General features: G+C 41.4%; 1 protein-coding gene and 1 long non-coding RNA gene across 5 annotated transcripts; one reads left to right on the top strand and one right to left on the bottom strand.

The window, feature by feature from the left end:
* Positions 1–447: 447 nt before the first annotated feature.
* LOC148044847 (uncharacterized) lies at positions 448–1,512 on the bottom strand. The gene is made up of 2 exons (XR_015696863.1): positions 1,198–1,512; positions 448–647 (listed from the first exon to the last, which is right to left on the bottom strand). It is a non-coding gene; the product is annotated as an uncharacterized LOC148044847 (long non-coding RNA).
* Positions 1,513–1,550: 38 nt separating this feature from the next.
* On the top strand, positions 1,551–8,143 carry SRSF1 (serine and arginine rich splicing factor 1). Of its 4 annotated transcripts, XR_015696861.1 has the most exons (6): positions 1,560–2,050; positions 4,374–4,558; positions 5,669–5,841; positions 6,113–6,299; positions 6,713–6,832; positions 7,625–8,143. XR_015696861.1 is itself a non-coding variant. In XM_087717143.1 (5 exons), the coding sequence occupies exons 1-5, from the start codon at positions 1,857–1,859 to the stop codon at positions 6,733–6,735; spliced, it is 762 nt and encodes a 253-aa protein (XP_087573269.1). In that variant the 5' UTR covers positions 1,556–1,856; the 3' UTR covers positions 6,736–8,143. The 4 variants fall into 4 exon arrangements, 2 of the variants coding, with proteins under 2 accessions (XP_087573270.1, XP_087573269.1); XM_087717143.1 differs by having other exon boundaries at positions 1,556–2,050; positions 6,713–8,143; XR_015696862.1 differs by lacking the exon at positions 6,113–6,299 and having other exon boundaries at positions 1,559–2,050.
* The last annotated feature ends 2,981 nt before the right edge of the window (positions 8,144–11,124 follow it).

The following is an 11,124-nucleotide window of genomic DNA, read 5'->3' on the forward strand; positions in this document are numbered from 1 at the left end:
ATGAACTGTTGTTAAGTTGAGAACTACCTGTGCAGATCTGCACATGGCTCTCTGCATTGTACTGCATATATACCAAGTTGCTCAGTTTGTGTCTTGAGTGTTTTATCCTTGGGGTGAACAAGCTTAAGAGCCAAGGTGGTGCAGTGGTTAAATGCAGCACTGCAGGCTACTTCAGCTGACTGCATTTCTGCAGTTCGGCTGTTCAAATCTCACCGGCTCAGGGTTGACTCAGCCTTCCATCCTTCCGAGGTGGGTAAAATGAGGACCCAGATTGTTGTTGGGGGCAATATGCTGACTCTGTAAACCACTTAGAGAGGGCTGAAAGCCCTATGAAGTGGTATATAAGTCTAACTGCTATTCTGCCTTAATCTATGGAGAGTCTCAGCCATCCAGATTGTCCCAAAGGTGCTTTTTTCAAGAGGCAACTGGACTTTCTGTTTTTTCCCCCCCCTTGAAAATGTCTCCCTTCTCATTCAAGAAGCTTCTTCAGCTCTGACTGAATGGTGGTGAATGGAAGGATTTATACTCTTTGCAGACAGCTGGTCATTTGCATCCTTCTGCCTTTAGGGTATTTTGGGGATTGAAGTGTGCACGATTGTTACATTGGCTTCAGTTTATTGATTTCAGCACTGCCCAAGCCCAGGTAGCTACCAATATAAGGAAAGCAAATGAAAATATGTAATGGAATAAATTAATAAAGTGGCAAATCCAGACAACTGAAGAGTATGCAACAAATGCAACCTTAACAACATTCTAGTAATTGGGAGGCGGAGGGGGGGGGGGCATTCATACATCCGGGCATTGCAAGCTTTCCTTTTGCAACACACACGTGAATATAAACACGTGTTTTCTCTGTGTTTACGTTAACGAACTGCACCATGGAGAGAATATTTATTTTGAAAAAATGTTTTTTTAAAGTTAAAAAATATTTTTTTAAATCCGGTGATGCGTCCGCTGAGCCTCTATTTCAAAGATACCGTTTGTTTTCCTCAAACGTAACTTTCTTTTACGCGGAAAGGAGGCCTCCCGAGATGGGTTTTTTTGGGTCAGCGTGTCCGCATTTTAATTTTCGTTTCCAGTCGCCGCCTGACCTGAAATCTTATTGGCAGCTCTCGTTCTTTCGCAATGCATTATGGGAACATTCTTCTCTTTGGCGCCAAGGCGGCCCTTCGCGTGATGCATTGTGGGATTACTCACCCTCCTCCTTTGTGCAACTCCTTATAAAAAGCCGGATCTTCTTCGCGCGCACTTGTAACGGTTCGCGGCCCCCTGGAGGCTAACGGAAGTCCTCAGCCACGAGGCCGTTTTGAAATGAGGTGTTTTCTTTCAAGTAAAAAGCCCAAGAGGGTGACTTTAAAAAACGCCGCGTCTAAGGTCGGTAAATATCGAACGGCATCCCATAAGCTATTCGATAATAACTTTGGAAATAAATATTTCGGGCGGGGGTGGTGACAAAAAAATCTGGAGAGCTGCGCATGCGCCTTACAAAAGGCGGGAAGGCCGCACTCGCCTCAGCTCCCACCCTCGGGAGTGTGACGTCAACAGCGCGGAAGGATCCTTGCGCAGGGTAAGTAGAGCGCATGAGTGGACCGCCATTTTGTGGCTGCTGAGAGAGCCGAAGCGGGAGGAGGCGTTGCTGCTCTTGTCGTTTCCCTTTGGCCTCGCACGCTTTTTTACCCCGTTTCGCTCCCCTTTTTTCCGCCTTCGGTTGGATCGGATCGTTGCCGGATTTTCTTTTTTTGAATTCCTCTTTTCTCCTCACCCCCGCTCCTACTTGGGCTGCTTCCCGCCCTTGCTCCTCCGCCTCTTCTCTCACGCGCCGACCAACCCCAACCGCAGCCATTGCTGACCTCGCCATGTCTGGTGGCGGCGTGATCCGCGGCCCGGCCGGGAACAACGACTGCCGCATCTACGTGGGTAACCTGCCGCCGGACATCCGCACCAAGGACATCGAGGACGTCTTTTACAAGTACGGAGCCATTCGGGACATCGATCTCAAGAACCGCCGAGGGGGGCCGCCCTTCGCCTTCGTTGAGTTTGAGGACCCCAGGTCAGTGGACGGGACGGAACGGGATGCCGCGCGTGGGGGGAAAATCGCCCCGTGGGTGGCGGGAATAGCCGCCCGTGAAAAGGGATGGGTGGGCAGCTTCTCTTAGGCCAGGCTAGGCCTGACGGACTTCAACTCCGCGCCCGGTACTCCAGCTCCCATCATCCTCGCCTTAACACGTGTCGGGCGATCGAGGCGATGCGGGAAGAGCGGGACTTGAGAACTCGATCGCGGGAAAGCCGCTCCGTTTTGGGGCGTGGGAAGCCGTGTTGGGATATTGTGGGATAAAAGAAAATAACGTTTTGGAATAAAAGGCGCTGCCGTACATCCTCCTGGGGACATCGGGAGGCTTTTCAACGGTTCCTGCCCTGTAATGAATGCTTCTGCATGCATAATAGACGGGTTGGGAGGAAGTGGCCAAACTCCTGGGGTGGTGAAGTGAAAAGAAGGATTGAGGGGAGTCATGGTAGCAGTCTTCCAGTAGTATATCAGGGGCTGCCTCAAAGAAGAGGGATCAAGCTATTCTCCAAAGTACTGAGGGCAGGACAAGAAGCAATGGATGGAAACTGATCAAGGAGAGAAGCAACTTAGAACTGAGGAGAAATTTCCTGACAGAACAATTAATCAGTGATGATAATGATAATTTATTTCTCAGTGCACAACATATGTACAATGAGATTGGTTGAGCTCCCTCAGTGCACTCCCCCCCCAACACAATGCAACTCACACTGGAGACAGAAAGTCCATACCCAATAAATCATATTAACAAAAACACAGTGGAATGACTTCAGAAGTTGTGGATGCTCCAACACTGGGAGTTTTTAAAGAAGAGACACAAGCATTTGTCTGAAATGATAAGGGGTTTCCTGCCTAAGCAGGGGGTTGACTAGAATGAAACAAGCAGAGTAACAGTTGGAAGGCATCCACAACTTCTGGAGACAAGTTGTTCCACTGGGTGTTTGTTAATAGATCTCAAGGGTCCCTTCCAATTGTTATTCTGTTTAATTCCCATGCATGTGGCACCTGCTGTTTTCTAGGTGTCTCTGCACCCCAGTCATGCCTGGTTTTTGTCCCCAGGAAGGTCAAACTTATGGTCAGAACATGGGAAGGTTCTTAATGGGAAAAATAGGCCGTGAATTTATTAAAGGTAGAGGGTTCAAATCCATTCGGAAGTTTTTGTATGGGAGGTTCTTTTGTAGATTGTTTTCCCTCTGCAACATTTGTACTGTAACAGGTAAATTCCAAACGTATTTTTTTCCCCAAAAGGCAATTGGACTTTGTTGTTCCTTGAAGATATTAAAATGTTTTGTTTTTCGTCCAAGAAGCTTCTTCCTTTCTCAAAAAGCTTCTTGAATGAGAGAAGCAAAACGTGTCTTCAAGGAAAAACAAGTCCATTTGCCTTTTGAGAAAAACATCTTTGGGACTACAACCATGACCTGGATGACTGACATCTCCCCTAGACACTTAACAGGGTATACTTTGCAGGATTGGTCCTGCAAAAATTGAGAAAGAGGGATCAAATCCAAGAATGATGATCTCTGGCCTGTGTTAAGGTGAAGTGGAATCCACCAAGTTTTGGGAAAGTTTATTTGGAGTCCAAAGGCTTATTTCAAAACAGTGGCATAACTTAATTTCTAGTTCTTGTAATGTTGCTTGCAGTTAGGCCACTTTAAAATACTTTATTTTGAAGTTAAGAATGAAAGTGACTTAAGTGTCAACTACATTTTTATGAGTTCCAATCCATTATTTTGCAGTGGTTACCTATAGATTTATGTATTCATTGCTATTAAGCTAGATTCTAAATTGATATTTGAATAACCACGTAGACTATTTTTTATCAAAAAAAATATTTTCTATTAATGAACACTCAGAAGGGGAAAATGAAAACTAGTAAGAGAAAATAGTAGTAATCTTCTATAATCACACTTACTGGGCAGGTAATATTGTAATTCACCTTTGCTCCCCAAAATGTATGCATTGAGATTTTTCCCCTCTTGGAATCTAAAATGTCTAAGGTTGTTCTGTATGTTACTTTATTGCTTCCCAGTTTAAACAAACAGCATTGCTTTTTATACATATGCTAAAAAGTAATGCATTTCTTTGTACAGTTGTGCTGCAATGTCAAGAGTGGAAGAACCTTAGTTGCTTATTTACAGAAAAAAAATTGTGTGGTAATTCTGTTGGGACAAAGTCTTCTCTTATTTTGTAGATTGAAGATAAAGGCCAACTTCCTGCTTGCAGTGTGTTCCTGGAGGGCCTGTGATGTAGCTGTCTTTCAGGAATCCTGGATCTAAGCTCTGGTTGTTGTTTTTTTCTCTTCTTGCAGGGATGCAGAAGATGCAGTGTATGGACGGGATGGATATGATTATGATGGGTACCGTCTACGGGTGGAGTTCCCTCGAAGTGGTCGAGGCACTGGCAGAGGAGGAGGAGGCGGTGGAGGTGGTGGGGCCCCAAGGGGCAGATATGGACCCCCATCGAGGCGTTCTGAGTACAGAGTGATAGTATCAGGTAAGCTTTTCCCCTTGGGCTAAAACAAATTTCTCCAGGTTCATTTTGAAAATGATTTGACTGGTTAAAAATTGAATAAAATTGTTGATGGTGTATATTTATCTAAGCCATCTTTCAGTTGTTTTCTGGGTATCTAATTAACTCACGATTTAGTATCTTGAAAATCTGTACATTGTTCATCATTTGCCCCCAAAATACTAGATCTGGTTTAATCGAGATAAGTTTGCTTACTTTAAACAACTATAAATACGCTTTCAAAAGTTTATGTTCCTGTTGCATGTATGCGCTTCAAAACTACTAACAATGAAAAGCAATAATAGAATCAAAAATTATGAAAGAATGTGCAGATAATTGAACATTTTAAGAAGAGAAGTTGATTTTGGAGGAGATGATTAAAATATTTTACGTGAAATCCCTTTGGGCTTTCAGGATAAGCACCCACATGCTTTAAACTTAGTTGAGAAATACAGTATACAGTTTAAAATAACATAATCCCCTAAGCAAGCACTCATTTGCATTCTAACTTGTTACAGATTCTGTAGACTCTTCAAAGCAGTTCTTAAGTAGCATGCATTACCATAATCTTAGAACACTACATGGATGGAACTACAGATGCGCATGGGGTGCTTCAGAACGGGGGAGATCCAGCATAGGCAGTGTCCTTATACTCAGGAAATTCTAGAAATCCTCATCGTCTCTGGAGCCTCCCTGCTCTTAAGGATTTCGGCTCCATGTCTACTTGGATTGATAAAATCTCCAGCAGTTTACAGCTTTTTCAGGCTGCCCCCTGAGACCAGAGGGAGTTCTCTTGGCAGCTGCAAAGATGATGATAAATGAGGATCAAGTGCAAATGGTTGCCAAGCAACCAGATCGTGGTCACATGACCATGCGGTAGGGCATTGTGCAGCACTTGGATGTTCTTTACAGGCAGTTTATTTAAACTTCTTGAAATGGTCAAAAGTCAAAAACTACCTATAATTTGAAAGAATATATAGGTTTTAAACCATGATTAACAGGTGAAATGATTAGTTTCCAGTGTGCACAGGAAGGACTAAGTTGAGGAATACCTGTATTTCACTAGCAATAACTTAACAACTGTCTCTCGTTCAGGATTGCCTCCCAGTGGAAGCTGGCAGGATTTAAAGGATCACATGCGTGAAGCAGGTGATGTATGTTATGCTGATGTTTTCCGAGATGGAACTGGTGTCGTGGAGTTTGTTCGGAAAGAAGACATGACCTACGCAGTGCGAAAACTGGATAACACTAAGTTTAGATCTCATGAGGTAGGTTTTTCCACTTAATATTTTAGCAAGAATTGGATTCAGAGGGTTGCATTTGGATGCAGTAAAACTGAAGGTAAGGAAGTGCAACTTTTCTGTTTATAGTGTTTAAAAATGTAGAAAGGGCTAAGATGGATATCATGCTTAAGTAATGTATGGAGAAGTAATGCAACTTTTCTTGTTTAAAAAAAAAAAAAACCAGTTTATCAGCATGCCTGCAAAAGACTGCTTAAAAACTCAGACCTTTCAATCGAAAGTTGTGTCTATTTGATAGGGAGAAACTGCCTACATCCGTGTTAAAGTTGATGGCCCAAGAAGTCCGAGTTATGGAAGATCTCGTTCCCGCAGCCGTAGTCGTAGCAGAAGCCGTAGCCGAAGCAACAGCAGAAGTCGCAGTTATTCCCCGAGACGAAGCAGAGGATCTCCACGCTACTCTCCCCGCCACAGCAGATCACGTTCTCGTACATAAACGATCTTTAATAGTGCTCCTTTTTGTAGAATTTCTCCATGTTGTATGCAGTTTTCATTTGCCCATAAATAGTCCATTCTTTGGGGGGGGGGGAACAGAACTGAAACTGTTTTACTGAAAATTGGCTAAAGTGTTGAATTGCAGTTTTGTATGATATCCCTAGTGAGTATTTGTTCTTTAACATCAACATTCCCTTGCATCTTTCATAAATTGTATTTTAACATGTCCTAGTCAGGGTTCTTTCTAGCTAGTTTGCTGCCCACTCTCCTCCAACTGTGATATTGCTGTATTAAAATGTCTTTGTTCAGCTATGGTTTATACAAGCTTGGGATGTTGGGGGGTTTAAATTGTCTCTTTTGGGGGAGCTTACATTTTTATCTTGCCTTTTCATGTGTCTTTCTGTAGACATATCTGAAGAGATGGATTAAGAATGCTTTGGATTAAAGGATTGTGGAGCACATGTCAATCATTTTAGGATTGTCAAAAGGAGGATTGAGGAGGATCAGATCAAAAATGGAGGCAATGGTATGACTCCAAGTGCTATTGTCACAGATTAAATTGGCAGTATTGACCTTATACAGAGAGAATAGTGAAATAGGCACGCCTGTTCTCTATTGTTCCACTCATTTTCTAGTCAGTTGAAGATTTCTGACTACCATCATGACAATTGTGGCTTAGCTGGATGCATGGGGGAGTGGGGGATCCACTGTGTCGGTTGCTTACAGATGTTGCCCGTTTCTATCCTTGTAACATGCAGGTTTTTCAGACATGGAAGTATAATCTCAATACTGCTAAAATCTGCATGTCCTCTGTGTGACTGATAGAGCATTTTGCTGTTTTCATCTTAAAAGTAATGGAATGGAAGTGGTGGTGGGGGAGCACACTGGGGATTTCTTTCCATCTTCCCTCTTCCCCTGCAAGATAAATGAGAAACTGACTCTGATAACTTCAGTTAATCTTGTCACTTCTAAACTGAGTATAATGAGCTTTTAGTTTAGGCCTGGATAGTTCTAGCAGCAGGATTTGACAACTTCGTAGCATTTTTTTTTCCAACCACAAAACCTGTAATGCACATATAGTAATTGAAATGTTGAAATTATCAGTTATCCTTTGTAAATATTAGAATGTTTCTTCCAAATGATTAACTGCTAAAATTTGAGCTTCACAATACAAAAGTTTGTCTTGGGGAACTGATAGTTATCAATGCCTGTTTTTATTATTCAGCGGCAGACATAACTGATCATTCCCCAGAATCCTATTTTTCATTACGGTATCTAACTTTTTGCCTCCTCTTTTTTGGTTTTGCTGGTTATAAAGGTTTGGATTGGAGAGGGCTCACTGGATCCCAATCCTTGGAGCTGGATCATTGGATTCAAATCATAATGTGGATAGGATAGGGAGGATCAATTTCAAGGATTCATGGAGCGGGATCAGATTACCAGGAACATAGGAGTGGATTCCTGCCCCAACCAAACCGCACTCGTATGGAGTTTTATTCAACTCAATTGGCTATTCCAAAGATTTTTTTTTTCCTATTTTTGACGATTGGAGCCCATGCACGATGGAGTTTTCTTTTCATTTTTTATTTTTGTAAAAGGAGCAAAGCAAGGACCTGCAGAGGTACGCTGGAGCATTCTCCTTGGAAGGATTCAGCACAAATAGATGGTAAATGTTAAAGGGGAAAAAAAAGGGGCGGGGTTGTTTATAAATGTTAAACCAATAAGTCATTTACCTAAATTTAACAACGCAAAGAAATTGGAATCTTTTAAGATTAAGTAGGCTTTCAATTGGCTATTGCCTTTTTCTTTTTGACAAATAAAATTTTATAAAAAAGTGCATGGTGGTTTTGTTGTATTGAATAATGCCCATATATGCTGCTCTTCTGGTATGATGAATTCCCTGGTTAAGTTCCTAGCCTGGTAATTGATGGGCTTCATCTTGTGCTCTGTGTGGCCCATTCATAAGCATCGGAGCACTGGTAGTAGCCTGGGCACAAATAAGCCCTAATGAAAAGGGGTTGAGAACAAAGATAATAAACATCCTGGGGCTTCTTACATGGTCAGGCACATGGAAGGAAATACTTGGCTGCTCTAGCAGGATACGTAGCCAAGGATTCGTGCAACTTGGCCACCGCAGAATGTGGATGATAAAGGTAAGTGCTACGGAATTCTGTATCAAGTTGGACTGGGGGGTAAAACAGTTGCTTTAGCTTCACCTGGATAATCCTTGAGGTTTAACAGTAGTTAACATCTGTAACATAATTAACATTCTTGCAGAAATTTTAAAGTCTGTTAACGGGTGGCACTTGATTAAAAATTAATGGAATTTCCTAATGGGTTATTGAAAATACTTGGCCCATGGTCTTAGCAAGCCCTGTTTCCATCTTGGTGCCACATTAGTAAACCCCATCAATGTTTTTATTTAAAAAAAAACTTCTCCAACTGTAGCATGGAAATGGTTTTCTATTGCTGCTTTTCTAATACAGTTTACAACTCTAGTTTTCAGAGGCTGCCTAGAGTTACTGGGAATCAGGTAGCATATAAATCTAATACAGTGGTACCTTGGTACTCATCATTAATTGGTTCCGGGAAGTGTGATGAGTACCAAACAAATTTTCCCCATAAAGGAATAATGTAGTGAGTCACAAGGCACCTGACATCAACAGGTTCTCGCTTGTGCGTTGGGCATCAATTGAGTACCAGGACAAAATTTTCATGTCAAAATGTGTTCAGTGCCAAAGATTGGATGAGTTTCAAAGCAATTGAGGTACCACAGTAAATAATCTCCTATCAAAGATCTTAGCAAGCTGGCTGAACTTGGCTTCCAACCCAAAAAAAACACCATGGTGTAAAATAGTTTAGGATTCCTTATGCCCCTGCGGAAACAAGGATGTGGATCTCTTGACATGCTTCTTAAAGGTATAGATAGAATTGATTTTGCACTTGCATAAATCATTTCAGGTCATGCTGTTTTGATCTGCCCTATATTAGATACTGAGGCTATCTCTAGATTCTTCTCAAAAAAGATAAAAATAACAGTCCTTACAATAACAGTGTTAAAGCCACCAACTGTAAAAAGTATTGGTCAGTTGACAAGCATTTAAGTCCAGGATTTGGTGGTGGGTGGGAGGATAAACAGTTGGTTCTAACTATACATATACAGATAGTCCTGGACTTAGAACCATTTGTTTTAGTGACCAAAGTTAAAATGGAACTGAAAAAGGTGACTAGGCCTCCAACTTGTTGACCATTAAATCATCTTTGTGGTCACATGATAAAAATTAAGGAGCTTGGCAACCGGCATATATTTGTTGTGTCCAGGTCATAATGATCATGACATGCAACTTTCCCAACCAGCTTCTGACAAAGTCATGGAGGAAGTGAGATTCATTTAACAAATGCAGTGATTTTGCTTAACCATGGCAGAAACTCTCATAAAATTGGGCCTCAATCACTTCTAATTGTAAGTTGAGAACTATCTGTACCTTGCATTTCAGATTCTAGTTACGTGAGGATCATCAGATACTGGTCAAGGTTGGTTACTGTTGAACTATTAGCTGTTTTAAAAGATCAAAGAAAGACTAAACCTCTCAAAATAGAGAATGGAAGCAAGACATTTGAAGTGTTAAAAGTATTGACTGAGTCCTTAGGCAAATCCAAAATACTTTAGGATGACACAATTCTTCAGCAGCTCTTGATATATTATTTTCCCTATTAGGTTTTCTGTTTAATGATACGTATTGAGATTGAAAATTGGGTAGGGATCCCTACTCTCAGGAATCCTGGTTACTGTTATGGTCGGCTAAATTTATGGCCAAACCTATTAAGATTTGACAACACCTCATGTTTATAGTGTTAACATAGTCCTCATTTAGCAACTATTTGGACCGACAACTGATCATTAAACGAGGGCACTAGTTGAAACCAAGTACTTAACAACCTTTGGTTTCACGGTTCAGAGAACCATACAATCTCTGATAGTCATAAATATGAGGATTGGTTTTTACTTTTTTTTAATCACTCATATAACTGAACAGTCATATAACTAAATAGTCACTAAAAGAGGCAGTTGCTTTTTTGGTATTTTATCAATGTGGGAGTTGTTAAATGAGGACTTTACTGAAAGAATCATGTCTTCCCTGGAACATTACTTGAAATGTTGATAGCTTCAAATTCCTCATGTAAATCACTTGCTTTACACTCTTAAATTTCCACACAAAATTTGAAAACCAACCTTCGAGTAACTGCTGTAGAAAAATGCTACAGAGCTGAATAGTATTCTAGTGAAAAGATCTCTTGCTTGTTTACTGAAGGTTAAAAAAGCACAATAACCGAGATCAGCCCATAGGTGTAGCAGGGGAAAGTTGGGAAATCAAACCTGTAATTAGATTGTGATTTGTTTTTGTAAACGCCCGATTCTGCAGCTTCAGGCTAAAGGTTTTCAGCCTCTGTAAGCTCTGGGGAGCACCTAGGCTGACGCTGATAATGATAGCTTTGTATAATTGCCCTGTGGTCACATTACTAAGTTTGGTGGAGGTTTTTTTCCCCCTCCTTTTTTGTATATGCACCTGTGCAATGGAAAAATAGGACTTCTGAGGCCAAGTGATTTCTAGACCAGGCGTGTCTGACCTGTGGCCAAAGGGCTGCATACAATCCTGGGCAGCTAATAATGCGGCCCCACAAGACGGTTAAAATATATACTGAATATATATATATACTTTGTTATTTATATACATTGAATAATATATGTGATATGTGGGCCAAGAAGCTTCCTCTTCACTCTGTGTCCCAGGCAAGGCATAATAAAGTTGGACACCC

This window comes from Thamnophis sirtalis, unplaced genomic scaffold (assembly GCF_051295495.1).
Source record: "Thamnophis sirtalis isolate CommonGarterSnake01/CBP01778 unplaced genomic scaffold, rThaSir2_p1.2 scaffold_6, whole genome shotgun sequence".
Lineage (NCBI taxonomy): Eukaryota > Metazoa > Chordata > Lepidosauria > Squamata > Natricidae > Thamnophis > Thamnophis sirtalis.

Coding starts and splice junctions, on each gene's coding strand:
- SRSF1 (XM_087717143.1), top strand. CDS start 1,857: ATGTCTGGTGGCGGCGTGATCCGCGGCCCGGCCGGGAACAACGACTGC. Junction 5,842..6,112: donor CTAAGTTTAGATCTCATGAG/GTAGGTTTTTCC, acceptor TCTATTTGATAG/GGAGAAACTGCCTACATCCG. Junction 6,300..6,712: donor CCACAGCAGATCACGTTCTC/GTACATAAACGA, acceptor GTCTTTCTGTAG/ACATATCTGAAGAGATGGAT.